General features: G+C 41.3%; 1 protein-coding gene and 1 long non-coding RNA gene across 3 annotated transcripts in view; one reads left to right on the forward strand and one right to left on the reverse strand.

Annotated features, from left to right (window-relative positions):
• The window catches only part of CAP2 (cyclase associated actin cytoskeleton regulatory protein 2), an 88,011-nt gene extending 79,590 nt beyond the window's left edge, over nt 1-8,421 (forward strand). Inside the window, exons 10-13 of the mRNA XM_048839898.2 lie at nt 1,090-1,213; nt 1,436-1,518; nt 4,343-4,483; nt 6,340-8,421. Of these exons, the coding sequence (XP_048695855.2) occupies nt 1,090-1,213; nt 1,436-1,518; nt 4,343-4,483; nt 6,340-6,423 (432 nt within the window). The 3' untranslated portion in view covers nt 6,424-8,421. The remainder of the gene's footprint in view (nt 1-1,089; nt 1,214-1,435; nt 1,519-4,342; nt 4,484-6,339) is intronic.
• Nucleotides 5,145-17,856, reverse strand: LOC125632155 (uncharacterized). Of its 2 annotated transcripts, XR_007355201.2 has the most exons (4): nt 17,771-17,856; nt 12,857-13,002; nt 12,584-12,741; nt 5,145-5,232 (listed from the first exon to the last, which is right to left on the reverse strand). It is a non-coding gene; the product is annotated as an uncharacterized LOC125632155 (long non-coding RNA). The 2 variants fall into 2 exon arrangements; XR_007355200.2 differs by lacking the exon at nt 5,145-5,232 and having other exon boundaries at nt 8,434-12,741.
• Nucleotides 17,857-17,879: the final 23 nt, after the last annotated feature.

Genomic DNA, 17,879 nt, shown 5'->3' on the forward strand with positions numbered 1-17,879 from the left:
ATCCAATTGAGTAAGGTCCCATTGTGCAAGCCATTCTTACGTATGAGAGATATAGTTGTTGTGACACAATGGAAGTTCTCATTTATTAGCCAGTGGGAGCACCTCTATCTAGATACTCATATAATCACAATATCACAGTATTTACATATAGAAAGAACAATAGTTCTCCATCTTCTTTCCCAGCCCATAGAAGGAATAGCTTGATTCGTTTAGTTTTGGAGGGGGTATGTGTGGTTTTTTGCATGTGCATGCACAGAACTTATTGAATGGAAAGTTGTGTTGTTTATAAGGGTGGGGAAGACAAGACATGATTTAGTCAGTTGGTAGCTTACATAGGCCCTTGTTTGCATGGGTCACAGTGTGCATGAGGGACAGCCATTGTTTACATGGGTTGTGCTATGCTAGTGTTAGAATATTCCAGGTACTCTCACTGAGACAGGAAAGTGCAGTAAAGGCAAAACATGGGAGAGCCCCTGTGTACATGCTAAGTAGACCAGCATTTTGCTATGAATTCTGTTTTACTATGCTGGGACACGCAGTGTGTAGCTTACATACCTCAACTCTCCCATTGAAATCAATTGGAAGTCTTGTGCGCAAAATGGGCCCTCAGTGTCTTACAAATAGAAAGGAAGGTCTTCATGCACTATTCCTTATTGGATACTGCCTTGCTCACACCTAACCCTAATGAATTATATAACAGTATGCACCAACAACTTGTTCTATTCCTGAAGGTGCCTACTTGTTCTAAAATTGGGTGGTAACCAAGCAACAACTTCACGGAGATAGTTTTAAATAGTTGAGTGTATAAGAACCTAGTACCAAAATAAACATTTTTTGGTCTTGGTCAGTGTTAAGATCTTCACAACACAGACACTTCAGCTCTAAATCATGCACACACAGCACTGAATATGTGCCCTCATAAACCCAATCAGTTAGACTTATCACAGGCTGAGATAAGTGAGAATCTTTTTTCCTCCCCATTCTCTTTCTATGTGAAGATGCAATGACTGGAATAAGTTGTGCTTAAAGTCTACCTTATTGCTGCCTTATTAAAGATAGTGAAACCAGTATATGCGTTTTTTAAAACAGGAATACCAAGAGGATAAGAACGACCTTGTTATTACTGATACTGAACTCAAGCAAGTGGCTTACATTTTTAAATGCAACAAATCTACACTACAAATGAAAGGAAAAATAAATTCCATTACAATTGGTGAGTGGACAGTCTCACATATGAGCTTTGGGGCAGTAAGTCCTGGAAAGATTTGCACATGCAGGTAACTTTATTGACATGAATAGTCCTGTGTAAAGTTACTCACACGTGTAAGTCATTGCAGGATTGAAGCATTTTAGTTTTTAATGTGGTCATGTGATTTTTTTTTTAAAAAGATCTTTTTATTTTGCCTTCATTTGTTTCGGGTTTGTTTGTTTGTAGACAACTGCAGAAAGTTTGGCCTTGCGTTTGACAACGTCGTGGGTATCGTGGAAGTGATCAATTCCAGGGATATTCAGATTCAGGTAAACATCCAATTAGACAAGAAGAAGAAAAGAACCAACAACTTCAAAGTGGTATTTGACTACTAGAGATAATTTCAGCTTCCTTGGAGTATACAAAAAAAAATGTATATTTCCAAAAATTACCTTTTAGATGCACTAAATTCTTCTAACTTGTCTAGAAAAAGATTGAGAGTTACTATTGTTTTTGCCTTTGAGTTTTCAAGTGCCACTGATCATGGCTCCCTGTCGAGAACACCTTTCCTTAATGTTCTGGTGCTGTAGTTGAGATCAGCAGAGGTATTTTCTGATAGTCTGGGAACTTTTACTTCTGGGGAGTGGTGGTCAGGTTCTCTCAATGAACGGTCCCCAGGTTTGGACTCCATGCATCCTGGTCCATCAGTGTTGGAGTTTGACAAAGCTTCATGGCATAGTGCCATTCATTTGCCTAATTGGTGCTAAAGTCAAGAAGGTGGTTGTGAGGCTCAGCTAATTTTCTCACACTGAGGATGTTGGGTAGATTTTCAAATGGCACCTAACTCCCAATGACTTTAATTGAGTACTAGGTGCTGAGCCCTTGACAGTCTACCCTGTTAGCAACAGAATGGAATTGAAATGGCTTCTCCAACTTTGCTGGGAGAAGGGCAAACAATGGCTTTTCTTTAAAATATCAATAAAAAATAAAACCGCTGAAACACTCATCAGCTCATATCCTGCCATCCGTCTCGAGGCTCACATTCCTCACTGAAATCAGTGGGGTCTTCTATTTACATGTAGATGGGCAGATACAGCACAGTGAGTGACATTAATAATGGGGAATACTGTACCATGCTTCAGAAATGTGGGTCAAAGCCACCATAGGGAGAGGAACAGCAAGATATTTTGTATCTTTTAAATGTTAAACAAGTGAATGCCATTATTACTAGCTACTTGTCTATTGGTAATCACTACATTTCCTTTTGCGGGAAAGAGGCAGTTGGGAGAGAGAAAAGGGCATGATTATTTAAGAAATAGTGATCTTTTTTTCAATAAATAGAGGATTTTGATTGTTAGCGCTAGAACTATTCACCAAAGCTGAAAAGTCTATACACAATGAATAGGAACACCACGTCTCGTTAAAATTCAAATAAAGGGGAAATATATTTGCTAAAATCAAAATGCCTTTGATGATTCAGGCTTCATGAATGTTGCATAAGATTTCAGTGCCTTATAGCGTGGCTGGTCTTGCACTTAAGAAAAGCATGAGTCAGGCTGAACAACAACTGCTTGAAGCAGGCTGCTGTCTTCTTTCTAAGGGTTTGATCCTGCAAGGTGCTGAGCACCTGAACTCTGTCAGCACTTTGCAGGTTTGGTCATATGAATGATATGTTAATGTAACAGATCAATGGAATTCACCAAGCAGATCTTGCCATAAACAGCAATAATAGTGCAATGCTCTTGGCTCTTGACCCCCACCAGTATAACTATTTACCGATTATTTTTCCTGCTGGGTTAATATTTGTCAAATAAAATACCCCCAGGCATACCATATGATCCATATAGGAGCATACTTTCGACTCAATGGAGCTCCATTAAAATCAGCCTAGAGAAAGTGCTCCACTTGCACAGACTAGCTATAGAATCAAGGCCATGGCCACTGAACACTCTGTGTTTATCAGCATGTTGTTCAGGAACTGAATCTAAAATGTATTAACGTGAATGATGTGAGAAAACACTCCTTTTTATTTACATGGGAATATATATATATATATATATATATTTATATATATATATACCCTGCTGCTGCTGTTTTATGACCCTAACTAACCTCTGTCCTTTTGATATCCTGGCAATCATATACCATGGGGCTCTAGTTACTGCTTTTTTTTTTTTTTTTTGCGGGGCAGGGGGTGGAGAGAAGGGGATTCTTACTGACAAACAGTGACTCAACCACTTTGCCTTGTGGAGTTGTTTACAACCCCACAGATGCAAAGAGGAGTTGGCTCGTTTCCTCTTCTCGCCTCAAGTAAATCTTGCACTTGCTTTCAAACTGACTTAAAGAAATGTCTGTTTAATTTAAATTGTAATCAATTTCAATACACTTTTAGAGCTGTACCATTGCTGGCAGGGGAAGAAAAAAAAATCCTTTCTTATTATGTGCTGCAATACCTCAGAGACCCTTCAGGCTGCAGAATGTTTTAAGCAGACACTTGTGGAGCATCTGTCTAGTGAAGGAGTATTTGCAGTCAGAAAAGGAGGACTTGTGGCACCTCAGAGACTAACAAATTTATTTGAGCATGAGCTTTTGTGAGCTTTCTGTAGCTCACGAAAGCTCATGCTCAAATAAATTGGTTAGTCTCTAAGGTGCCACAAGTACTCCTTTTCTTTTTGCGAATACAGACTAACACGGCTGCTACTCTGAAACCTGTCATTATTTGCAGTCAGTCACTCTGTGTGTGGGGGGGATCTGTTTCCCCATAAGTCCCACTGATTTACATGCAAGTTATGCACTCGTACTGGTGGGAGTGTGTGTGGATCCCATCATCTTATCCCCTTTGGTAAAGAGGGCCAAGGGGTGGAGACCGTGTGTATGTGTGTGGGAGTGAGAGGCTTGTTGTTTAAAAGTTGATGTTTTAGAACTTCAGGGCTAGCAAATAACATTTAATACAGTTAAACAGTAGCAGCCTTCCCACCATCCATTAATTGGTCCATGCCAGTCTGTTTAAATCCCCAAATGTAAATGCAGCTGCCATACATCAGAGTTTGGTGGCCAAAGCTAGGCTCAGCAGGTGGATAGGGTTTTTGTTATTAACTGTTACTTTCACTGACGCAGTGGCATTTGGTATTAGGTACATTTATTGTTCTTCAGGTGATGGGGAAAGTGCCAACCATTTCGATTAACAAGACAGAAGGCTGCCACATATACCTCAGTGAAGATTCATTAGACTGTGAGATTGTGAGTGCCAAGTCATCTGAAATGAACATTCTCATCCCCCTAAATGGAGATTACGTAAGTGGAATATTTTTAAAGACTCAGTTTTTCTCCCTCTTTTAATCTGTGTAGTGATTAGCCTTTCATATTACGAGGCAAGTAGGAGTTAAAGTGCCACAATTTCCCCCCCCCACAGCAAGGTCTGATTCAAACCACAGAAATAAACCCTCTTTCATATACCAATAGTCTCAGCTACAATCCATCAAAGAACACCTTTTCCTGGGGTGCAAAGTAATTCTGTACATTAAAAGAGCCGTTATCTCCTTCCGTTGTGATGGAAAATAATTCAGTGTCTCCTATGTCACTTTAGTCTCTGGCCTGTGTGAAACAGATTTCTAACTTCAGTTTTCTGCCACATATTATAAGAACATCAACTCAAAGGTCAAGAAATGCCAGTGTTAAGGTCAACATCATCACATATTAATTCTCAAATAATACAGTGTATTTTTAAATACAAGCTTTTGGTACGTGTATAGTTTCTTGTAGTACTTTCTGCGCATGCCAGACAGAGTCCAGGAAAGCATCCGATGAAGTGAGCTGTAGCTCATGAAAGCTCATGCTCAAATAAATTGGTTAGTCTCTAAGGTGCCACAAGTCCTCCTTTTCTTTCATACATTACATACATATGATTACATCTTACATACATATGATTCATACATAAGGGGCACGTTACCTGAAGCAAGGGCTCTGACTCTTCTACTGAGGTTCTCATACTATCCTTAGGACTGCAGTATCTCAGCACCTCCTGTGAAGCTGTTCCTCATTCACTGCATGCAATACAGTAGCAGGATATCATATAATTAGGCTGTGTTGTAATACATACACACAAAAGGGCAGGGTTAAAGTTGTGTATGCAACTTTACTGAGGGCTTAACCAGGCTACCTTAACTTTCTCTTAATATTTTTGTGCGGGAATTTCATTGGGGAGTTTTTTGTTAATTAAAAAAAAAAAAAGCCTAAATGTTCAGCAGTGACTAGTGGTCCTGGGTGCCCAACTTCCAACACCTTAAAAGGGCCTCATTTTCAGAGGACGGTTGCTAAGCACTTTCTGAAAATCAGGCCCCTTTGAACATGTCTCGAGCTGGGTACCCAAAATCACTAGTCATTTAAGAAAATATAAGTCTACTGCAGGGTCTGAGGAAAGGAGCCCTCTCTTCCACATCTTAGGAGCATCACACAATTTTTACCCTACAAGGTGTGCAGCACCTGAGGCCAGGGATCCAGCAGAGTTCACAGGTGCACACTGAATGAGCTAAGGACTCCCGTGAAGTCCTGCAACATTGACTGTACTTAGTGTGTCTTTTGGAATGCTTCACTGTTAAAGTGGTAATGTGACAGTGTTTTTGTTAACATGCACCTTTGTTCATCCACCTAAGACTGGTGAACAATTATCTTGAGATCTGAGATTACATCTGCCACCAAATTCTGGGGATTGACCATGGATTTTGCTCTGTAGGATATCACTTTTCTCTTTAAAATTCCTGTTAGTCTTGTTACTACCTTACCAAGTTTACTGGTATTTACCAGGTTTTCTTTTCTACATTCCCATCCAGTTAGCTTGACTGCCTGCTAATGGAGTCCATAGTCTTTTTTGAAACAAGTTATATTGATGTAGTTTGCCCAAATAATGAGGAAAGGGGGCTGTTACAAACTAGCACATGAACAAAGCTAAGTGAATTATGGTAATAATGAGCTTGTTTTCTGTGTGACATTGAAACAGTTTCCTGCGCGTAATGAAGAGGGCCTCTTTGTAATCCAGGCATGTCTGAGTTATAAATGCCTTGTCAATCATGCAGCACTAATAGTATTCCATCAGTTTTTATAAGATATCCACTGTTTATCTAACAATCATTGTTGCTCTTTCCATTTACCAGAAAGAATTTCCTGTTCCTGAACAGTTTAAGACAGCATGGGATGGATCTAAGTTGGTCACTGAACCTGCAGAGATTGTAGGTTAACTTCCTAATGCCATACAGCACCCGCTGACCACGATCTCAGACCAAGGTCAGCCTAAATAAAACAGCAACATAAAGAACTAGAAGTAACAGTAGCTTATACTGCTGTAGTAGGTCTTCAAACAGCAGCTCTGTACACTAGAAACAATGACATGTCTGGCACGCTTTTATTAGGCATTCTGATATTTTTAAAGTTTCCACACAGTTTGCGTTCATTTACGGTTTTGATTCTACATGATGTCATGTGAACATAAGGGATTTTTTAAAAAAAATACTCCATTCGCGTTATTGGCTATTACACTGCACACAATAAGCCAAAATATTGCATGATATATATACTTTGTTATAATCATGTTTCAGTGCATTCCTTTTCATGTTTCTGCTAGTCAAAAATAATCTTAAAATAGTTAAAATGTTTATTTTACCTTTTAGACAATTCATGTATGATGCGGTGAACATGTACCTTTAGGAAATGTGTGATTCTTGTAGATCTGTTCTAATAATCATGGGGATTTTTAAGACACAAAAGTACAATTTTCAGCAATACATTTTGCCAGTGGAATATAAAAACAGGATATTTTAATCAAACATTTTTCTAATATGTATATGTAGAGTATCCCTCAGCTTTCAGTTTACACAGACCTGTTGTATCCCTTTTGGTTGTAAATTATTAATCCTAATATCTTCTAGAAAACGTTATTTAATGTTCAGCATATCATCTGAAGGTTTTTCACTTCTCTGATTTCTTTTGTGTTCCTTTATTTGGGGTTGGGGGGGCAGGAATTGGGTTTTTTTGTTTTTCTTCACACAGTACTTCACAGCCTGCTCTAAAAACTGAGGGCAGGTCTACACCAGTGGTTCTCAAACTTTTGTACTGGTGACCCTTTTCACACAGCAAGCCTCTGAGTGTGACCCCCCCTTATAAATTAAAAACACTTTTAATTATATTTAACACCATTATAAATGCTGGAGGCAAAGCGGGGTTTAGGGTGGAGGCTGACAGCTCGCAATCCCCCCATGTAATAACCTCACGACCGACCCCCAGTTTGAGAACCCCTGGTCTACACTACATCCAGGATCATTACTCTGAGATCGATCCACTGGTGGTCAATTTAGCGAAGACCCGCCAAATCAACAGCAGATCGCTCTGCAGTCAACCCCTGTACTCTACCACCAATGAGAAGAGTAAGGTAAGTTGATGGGAGAGTTTCTTCTGTTGAAACCCCACCACCCCACCCCCGCAGTGTAGACCCCACAGTAACTTGACCTAAGGTACGTTGACTGCAGCTACGTTATTCACGTAGCTGGAGTTGCGTAGCGTAGGTCGATTTTCCATGGTAGTGTAGACATAGCCTGAGATAGGGTTGTTTTATGATTTGGGCACATGCTAAGTGTCAGGTGCCCTATAACTAGTTTCCTTGCTGATTTTGGTTCTCTAAAGTATTCTATTGTATAAGCTGTCTGTTGGGGATGTAATCCCAGGGTTTTGCTTGGTTTTTTTAGTCACTTGCAAGATTTGCATACTAATCTTCAAATATGTCCATAAATAAAAGCCATAGATGTATTCCATATGAATTCTGAACCCAAATTAAAGGGACTCTTTCTTGTTTAAGACCCTTGATTCTATGTTACAGTTCTTATTTACGTGCTTTTTCAACACTAAGGTGGCGTGTGCTATACATTTTACGATTTCAGCGTGTAGTACTCAAGATTCAGCATACATTTTTGATCACTTGTAATCCTTTGTAAGAGTGAATTCATGGTTATATGCTTGCAAAGCTAGTTACAGGATATACATTGTGCCTCCTGCACCTTTTCAGAATACATCAATTCCTTCAGGTTTAAGGTATCTGATTGTACTGCAACCAATAGTGCTCACACAATAAGGTTTTATTATCTGATGTTTTATCTGTATGTATAATGTTGTGGCTTTAGTACATAGCATTTTTTAACGGTAAACCTATTCTGAAATAAAAAAAAGGAGTCTGTACTTGGTTTAAATACAGCGAGTTCAGAGTGCACTTCATTTAAGTGTTTTCATCCATTTTCCTAAATGCCATTTCAAAAGGTCTGAATGAGGGGAGGCAGCTCTTACTCCCTGCAGTTGACCGACTGTTTCTTGTACATCATATCCCACCCACCCTCCTCCCAGAGAATAGCTTGGATATAATGTATTAGTGATAATGGGCAGACTTGCAGTTTCCAAATTAAAGCCTTAGTGGCAACCACAGAACTTCAGAGGCCCTTACTTTAAATAATTGCAATATATAACATCACTCTCTCTTTTTGGAGCACCTGTATGTGCTGTAGGGTATATCCTGGAAATGACCATGTTCAAGTGGGAGTCACTGAAACTTTGTTTCTAGTCTCAGCTCTGCCACTAACTCACTGTGGGCCCTTGGGCATGACCCTTTTGGTCGGATTGTCAGAGGTGCACAGCATAGCACCATCCACTAGTTGTGCAATGTATTTCACCTGGATGTAGAGCACATACCTAAAGGAACGGGTAGCCGGTGTAGGTCATGACCGAACAGTTTATTAACATTAATTACACTAATAATTCCTGCAGTAAAACAATCATACATTGGAACATTCTAAACCTGAGCCACTGACTTCTCTTCTAATACTGCATCTGATAGTGATATTATATATGTCATCACTCAGCAATGTGATGCCAACCAACCCTTTGGACTGCTGAAGCAAAACAAGTGTTGAATACTCAATAACAACAGGAAGCAGATATACAGCTCTGACTTATAGTAGGCAGGCAAATAATTTCAAAATATCCCAATGAGGAACCAGGATACTGATTCTCCCCTGAAATAAGTGGCAGTTTGAGGGGCAGTATACTTGTATGACTTTTCTCCTAAATATTTGCAGGGAAAACACCACTGTGGTACAGCTTTCTCCCTGTGGATTATGTTCCTGCAAATGGTTTACAAATATTGCAGAAAAGGCACTTCTAAGAAATTATCGTATTAACTGTTGATATCAGATACATGTGTCCTTGCTACACTTTTTTAAAAGTGCAGTTTAGCTTCCTTGCCATGCACTGTCATGTAGGATGGGCTGCCCCCTGCCCTACAACGGAAACCCATCTTTAATGTATCTACGGGACATGAAAGAAGAGGATCTTTTTTAAAAAAATCCCAGCTTCTGACTCCACTTAATACACATCTGTGCATAGTTGCCTCTAAAGAATAATCCTCTACTGAAAATCATATATAAAATCATGTTGGTCAAGATATGTAGATGCCTACATCCTTCAGGCATTTTGCATAATGACGATCTGATGAACTGTGCCAACTTTAATCGATTGTCTGCAGGTTTGATCTACACTTAATGCCTTCCCCTGTTCTGTTGCAGCCCTAATGTGTGAAGATTGTTGTGTATTATCATGTACCGATTCCAGCGATCTGTGTCCAAGTCACACTCTCATTGTGCTTTTCTGCCCCAAAATTGTGGGTTATTCTCCAAACTAATTGTTGCACCAATTTAAATTGTACAGCATCACACTAGCTAGAACCCACTTGGGTGCATACAATGATCTTGAGAGAACAATTATTTAAACATGTGTGCTATCTGTGGGGATAATTGTGGCACCTAGGACAGTTATCACCTTTTTGAAGAAGAATTACACAATCAATTCATCTGATGAAGTGAGCTGTAGCTCACGAAAGCTTATGCTCAAATAAATTTGTTAGGCTCTAAGGTGCCACAAGTCCTCCTTTTCTTTTTGCAGATACAGACTAACACGGCTGCTACTCTAAAACAATCAACGTAGTGTGATTTTCATGAAGTTTTGTACCCACATAAATATTGGAAATAATGCAGGGAACAGGCCCTTTTGAACTTTAAAGCCTTTATTCTCAATGTTGTCATTCTCTGTATATTTTTGTTTGTTAATGGAAAGAGATGGGAGTTATCAGGTGGCCAAAATAGCAGCTTTTAGTTTTAGTGGCTGAAGAGTTGTAGCTTTATGAGTGAAGAGTCAGCCTTGTATCCAAGGTAATAAATACAGGATACAAGGTTGTATCTTCTAAACACATCTCAACTTCTTTTCATCAGTGTAATTATAGATAAATGTAACTATTATCATTTTACTCCTAGAGACAATATCTAGACTCTGGAACCACAAGTTAAAATCCTTCTGGCATCACTTCCGCCCTTTATCTTTCCAAGGTGTATAAACTGAGCACCATAAGTCATTTACTGTATGTCCTTCTTTATTATGATCATACCTTCCCTGAGGGCCTGTCCGCTTTGCATGGATCTTAGAGATCCTAGGACACTTTCCACAACATTAGGGGGTCGCTTCATTGTTCTTAGCCAAAAGTGTCCCTTCTCCACACTGTTGTGCTGTTTGTTCGCTGGCCGCTGCCAGCCACACCAAAGGTGACTGCATTTCAGTGATACTGTATGTATGTGGCCAAAAGGACACGTGCAATGTGTGTTGCCAAATAATGAAAATAATTACTGCAGAATACAAAGTTCGCATGTAATGATGTTAGAATGATCGAGTTTGTAGAAAGCCACAAAATAATAAAGGTTTCATACTGTGGGGCAACATCCCATATCCCGTATGAAGTTCATCACCCTTTGTTGACACTACGGGTTTGTCTACACTGGCACTTTACAGCGCTGCAACTTTCTCGCTTAGGGGCGTGAAAAAACACCTCCCTGAGCGCTGCAGGTTTCAGCGCTGCAAGGCGCCAGTGTAGACAGTGCCCCAGCGCTGGGAGCTGCGCCCCTCGCGAGGTGGGAGCTGTGCCACGAATACACAGCTGCAGCACTTTAACGTTGCCAGTGTAGACCAGCCCTTAGCCTTTGTCTCTACTGCCTTGCACTTTGTGTAGTATTTGGGCCTACAGAGCCTGCTCTTGCCAAATTAAAAACATGAGTTTTTCCATGGATTTTAATGGCATCAGGATCAGACCTTAAGGGATATGCAGTTCTAGAAATAATCCCAACATTATATAATAGAATCTGGGCCAATTTTTGATACGGACTGATGACAGGATATATCCCTGAAAGCAGAAACTCAGGTAGTAAATACAGTAATTCCCCAACCGTTATCAAGAAATGGTGAATTGGCCCTTTGTTTCATATTATCTTAAAAAGGAAACTGTAAAAATCCTGATTTATTTAATCATACTTGTCATTAAAAATATAGGAAAACATAAGAGATTGTAAGTATTGAGGTACTGACCCTATATATCCACCAGGTGGCAGAAAACTATTGTGGTGCAAGAAAATCCAAGCTGTTTTGGTAATCAGACAATGTAGGAACTATACTATTTATACAGAATACATGTACTAATTTAGAATTGCAGCTAATCCAGGAATTAGGAAAGTTTACACTCCAAAAACGAGGCCAAATTTACATTGTTAAAAACAAGAAAAGATTATTTGATTCTGAAAATGATCATTTGAGTAAATCCAGAGGGTTTTTTTTTTTATTTGTTTAGAAAGTGTCGGGGAGGGAAAGAACATCCAGGTCTAGGTGTCAGTGAATAAGTCAGCTCATCTATTTTTAGCTGTCCTTCTATAATAATCATTTTAAAAACACACGCAACAGGAAATACCTAGTTGGCTTAAAACACTGAAATCTAGTGAGCAGGGTTATTGAAGAAGGTGACAGAGGAAATAATTTGAAATACAGAAATCTTTCCAGTGTGTTCAACCAAAACATTCATGTTATTATTAATTGTTAAGTGTGGTCAGAGTGCTCGGCTTTGTACAAGTCACAGTCCATGCCCTGTAGAACTTGCATCCAGTATTTGATTTAGTGCCATTGTATTATACACATATCCCAGAAATACCTACACCTGAAACCCCAAATTCTACTCCCAAACATCAGCCCATATCATGTAGTCAATGGAGATCTCCAGCCTAAGAGCTAAATAGCCTACATAAGTGAAATGCTGATGCCATTGACTTCAGTGGAGCCACGATTTCTCTCTATATCCCTTGCACCTCCAGAGGGTGGGGATGACTGGAAGATCCACATGGTGGTAGAAAGACTCTGTGACTATCAGTCCAGCCTCTAATGCCCTCTGGTTACTTAGAGGGGTGAGGGGAAAAGGTGTAGAGCAGTGTTTCCCAAACTTGGGACGCAGCTTGTTCAGGGAAAGCCCCTGGTGGGCCAGGCTGGTTTGTTTACCTGCCGCTTCCACAGGTTCGGCTGATCGTGGCTCCCACTGGCCGCGGTTCGCCACTCCAGGCCAATGGGGGCTGCGGGAAGAGGCATGGGCCAAGGGACTTCCATTCCTTAGCTACTGCAGCCCTGAGAAACTGAGAGCTTTCCTCTAGGTCTCAGCTCTAGAGAAGAAAATAATAAGCTGTTAAAGGCCGTCCCCTCCTAAATTCCAGCCAGTTACACCTATGTAAAACCCCTGAGGGCAACGGGATTGCAAAGGTGTCACTGAGGGCATACCTGAAGCCTGGAAGATTTCACAGATGTAACTGGAGGTCTAATTTGGCCTTCAGAACTCTTTATGCCAGTGGTAATGCCCAGGAAGGAAAGAACTAAGTTGGACTTCTGGAGGCTAGTTGAATTTGCAGGGCTGGAAGTTAGAAAAGCTATTTAAAGCAAAATTTTAAAAAAGTACAGTTAATATAAAAATCAGTGAAAGGTAATGAACAAGGAGCCCCATGATACCAATTTTACAGTCCCTTTACAGAATAGATCTCCACTTAAGGATTAATAAACATTTTAAAATAAATCTGTTTTTCAGGATCTCTTAAAAAATCCCTGGGCTTGCCATAGTCATTCAGCAGCAGAGCAACTCTCTATTGTAAGAGTTTCTGATCCCACAGTCTTTCTTCCAAAATGTTATCTTACATGAATCACACTGTACAGTTCTCATTTGCTCACCCTTCTTTACCTCCTTTCTTATCTTTTCTCCTTTCCCTCTCTCAGTGATTAAAGTGCACTGGGTTAGAGGCCCAGAAATAAAATTTCTAAAACTCAAGCAGAGGTGACATTTCAGCCCTACCTGGGGCAAAAAATACCCTCTCTTGCCCATCTCCTGGGGCCAGTCAATCAGAGCTGCTGCAGGAAACAAGCTGTGCTCTCCCCCCTTCTTCTCAAGAGCCAAAGCCCTTCTCACTGGAGGGAGCACAAAAAACTCAGGGTAGCTCCACTCCCTCCTTCCCTCCTGTGAACCATAGGATGGTTCATGGACCCCCACCCCACCCCCAAATGGTTTGGAATGGAAAGTGTGTGGGGGTGGAGACCCCGGAGCTGCCCCCCGCAGCTTGGAAAGGGGAGAGGGGACCCCAGTGCAGCCCCTGAGTCGGGGGGGGGGGGAGCTGCAGGACCAGAGATGAGGCAAGGTGGGAGGAGACCTGATGTGAAGTGTTGGAGGGACAGAATTGATGAGCTGCAGAGACAGGCCGATGTGATACCGCTTTCAGTTCTGTAGAAAATGATAGATCCACCCAAACACTTTTTTCAGTCCACTTTATGAACTACCCTCTTCTCGTATCTTTCCCCACTTATGCCAAACTTTGCAGTATAAGAAGGTCTCAATTCATCTGCTTAATCTGATCTCTAATTTTGGTCTGGTCTATATTAGAAAACATGCACTAGTGTGGATCTTCCTACTACAGATGTGCTTACACTGATTTAGCTAACGTCTGTCCCACTCAGTTAAATCAGTTTAAGCATGATTTAAATGTCTTTCAATCCATCTGTATTAGGGGCTTGCAACAAAGTAACTAGATTGGCTTCAAAATCAATATGGTTTAATCCCTGTGAGGTTTGTTTTGTCTTTCTAATATAGACAGTTATTTCTCCAATGTTGCTGAGCACCATAGCTTGGCAGCAAGGGGAAGATGTACTGCCACCAGCCCTGTTGAAGGTGGATCTTCAGAGGAAAGCCATCACTTCCTACTGAAGAGTGGCTGTGGTGCTCAGCAGCATCTGGAAACCAGCAAAGTAGTTTAAAAATGTAAAGTTAATTTTAAACAGCTGAGTTGAAAGCTGCTGTAAGGCTCCCAATTTAGTTTCTTACACTTCCAAGTTTTGCAAAGAGAGAAGAGGGAGACAGAAAAGATGAGAGGCCGAGGTCTCAAGGCAAAAAGATACTGTCTGACTTAGATACCATGAAAAGAAAAGGAGTACTTGTGGCACCTTAGAAACTAACCTATTTATCTGAGCATAAGCTTTCGTGAGCTACAGCTGATGAAGTGAGCTGTAGCTCACGAAAGCTTATGCTCAAATAAATTGGTTAGTCTCTAAGGTGCCACAAGTCCTCCTTTTCTTTTTGCGAATACAGACTAACACGGCTGCTACTCTGAAACCTGTCATTAGATACCATGGTGACAAGTGCCTTAGAAACAACTAGGATACATAGAAAAATGGCAACTTTTAACTACCTCCCATCCTCCTGAGCCTTGACGCCTCTAGCTAATTCTGTGTCCTCTAGTTAATTTCAGTTTAGAAAATGCAACTGCAAACCTAATTCCGTTTTCACAATAGAAAGTGATTTGAAAGTAGCCAGAGGCCACAAACAAGCTGAAAGCACAGATGGGCAAGAACAACAAAGAAAATTAAATTTATCCAGCTACATCTGCTCAGAAATGTAGGGTAGGGTGAGAGCACATTTTAATCATGTCAGTAGATTTATTGGCATGACAAGGTAACTGTTGGTAAGACTGATTCATCAGTAATGTCGACCAAATTCAGAGGAAAGTTTATGGGAAGCTTAAGTGGTAACTGTCCCCTTAGCACATCTGTTACACCAGCTTAAACTCAGTTCTGAATTCAGAATGGAATTTCAGCATGGTAATGGGGTTTGTACAAAAGCTCCACTCTATCTTTTACACCCCATGTAACACCACTGACTTCAGTAGAATTGCATGGGTGTGATGGAGGACAGCATTGGGATGAAAATAACTTAAATTATAGGAACAATGAAACCAAGACATGTTGCTTATCAACAGAGCTACAAACATGCAGAGCCCTAATGTCTCATGCATTGACTAAAGAAACTTGTTAATTAAGGAATACAGCTGAAGGCCTTTGGGAATGAAGGGTTTGTCTACACGTGTTTCAGCTGGAGGTTTATATTCTCACATTAAAAAAAAAAATCTTTGTGCACATGGTCTCTGTGGTTTGCCATGCAGGCAGCCCCGGAACCAGGAGGTCATTTGAGAAGATATTAAAGCAGCTTAGACTACGAAGTTGTCTCTCTCAAAAACTCTTAATACTAAGACATTTAATAAAGAAATCAGTACTCAACTACACAGATTTCTGTTGAGAAATCTTTCAGCAATGCTCTCACCATCACATTTGCTGCTCTCTGGGATCTCATCAGCATTAGTGGCATTAGTTTGTTATCTTAAATGATTTACTGTGGAAATTCCTGGGGTCATTTCCCTGCACCTTTAGCTGCTGGAGTACTGATCCCTACATAGACCCATCAGACAAACAGACTACCCCACTGAGTGAAATGTGTTAAGACTCACATGAACTGTCACCAAGTACAGAATCAGTGACCATAATCTAGAGGCAGAAAGCAGGAGGCACAAGCAGTCTAAACCTAGTGGGGAGCAGAGACACACTTTTTACTCATGGAGGATAGGTCCATCAATGGCTATTAGCCAAGATGGTCAGGAACAGAACCCCATGCTCTGGGTGTCCCTAGCCTCTGACTGCCAGAAGCTGGGAGTGGACAGGATCAATCACTGGATTATTGCTGTCATAAACATACAGCTCAGGGTAGCATAAAATCCCTCCTTTACCTGTAAGGGGTTAAGAAGCTCAAATAACCTGGTTGGCATCTGACCAAAAGGACCAAGAAGAAAAGAAGATACTTTCAAATCTTGGGAGGAGGTTTTGTTTGTGCTCTCTTTGTTTGTTCTCTCTCTGGACGAGAGAGGGACCAGGCAGGAAAAAACATCTCCTAAAAACCTACCTGAAATAAGCATTTAAGATTACAAAAATTGTAAGTAAAGGCAAGGAAATGTGTTAGATTATCTTTTGTTTTAGCTTGTGAATTTTCCCTATGCTAAAAGGTAATTTCATTCCTGTTTTGTAACTGGAAGGCAGAGTCAGAGGAGAATCCTCTGTGTTTTAAATCTTTTTATTTACTCCTAAAGTTACCTACCATCCTCATTTTATAGGTGTGATTCTTTTACTTTTTTATTTTAAATAACATTCTTCTTTTAAGAACCTGATTGATTTTCAGTGTCCTAAAAACCCAGGGGTTTGGTCTGTGCTCACTTTGTAACCAATTGGTTAGTATATTATTTTCAAGCCTCCTCAGGAAAGGGGGTGAAGAGACTTGGGGGAATATTTTGGGGAAACAGAGACTCCAAGTGGCCCTCTTTCCTGGATTTTTATCTAAATCACTTGGTGGTGGCAGCAATACTGTCCAAGGACAAGGAAAGGATTTGTGCCTTGAGGAAGTTTTAATGTGAGGTGGTAGAAATAAGCTTAGGGGGTCTTTTATGCGGGTCCCCACATCTGTACCCCAGAGTTCAGAGTGGGGAGGGAACCCTGACAATTGCCCTTTTCTGTTCATTGCCTCTAAAGCACCTGGCACTGGCCACTGTCAGAAGACAGGATACTGGGCTAGACAGACCATTGATCTGACCCACTATGGCCGTTCTTATGTACTCACTAGGTGGAAGCGCAAGAAGGGTATTTTTCTCAAATGAGCAGACACTATTAAGGACTTCTCCTCAAAAAGCAATGAGGCCAAACTGGAAAAAGGAGAGAGAAAGCTGACGTAGCCACCTGCACCTGCCTCGGGACCAGAAAGGGTCAGCAATGACAAAAGGACACAGGTGACAAAACCCACTCCCAAGCAGATCCGACCCACCTCTGACAGCAGCAGTGGCAGGGGGCGTTAGGGGGTAGGAGTTGCGGGAAATCTTTCTCTTCTTTGCCACCAGGTGGGCAGGGCAGTCTCCTGGGGGCTCTGTTACTCTGAAACGTTTTTGGGGGTGATTTCCCTAGACCCACCTACCCCTGGTGACACTGAAATGCTCACAACTAGGAGTCCGGGGGCACCTTAAAAGACTACCAGATTTATTTGGGCATAAACTTTCGTGGGTTATGCCCAAATAAAGCTGTTCGTCTTGGAGGTGCCCCCGGACTCCTTGTTGTTTTTGTGGGTACAGACGACCACGGCTACCCCCTGCTACTCAGAATTAGGAACCGTCCTCCCAGCCGGGTCACCTGATTTAGGGGCGGCCCCGTTGCACTGAACCTGGGCGGATGGAAAAGGGGGTCCCTGCAGCGCAAAGGCAGGCCCCGCCCCCTTGCAATTCCATTCCCGGGACTCTGCGGTCCCGAGCTCCCGCCTTAGCCGCTCAACCCTGGGCCATACCATCTCACCTCGGCGGCGGGGGGGAAGAGCTCTTCAGCTTGTCTCATGTCGCCCCCCCCCTTGGCGGCTGGATGGGCTGGAGCGGGTCCCCGCGCCTGCGCAGTCGGGGAGCGGGGT

The sequence above is a fragment of the Caretta caretta genome, chromosome 2 (genome assembly GCF_965140235.1).
Source record: "Caretta caretta isolate rCarCar2 chromosome 2, rCarCar1.hap1, whole genome shotgun sequence".
In the NCBI taxonomy this organism is placed as follows: Eukaryota; Metazoa; Chordata; order Testudines; family Cheloniidae; genus Caretta; species Caretta caretta.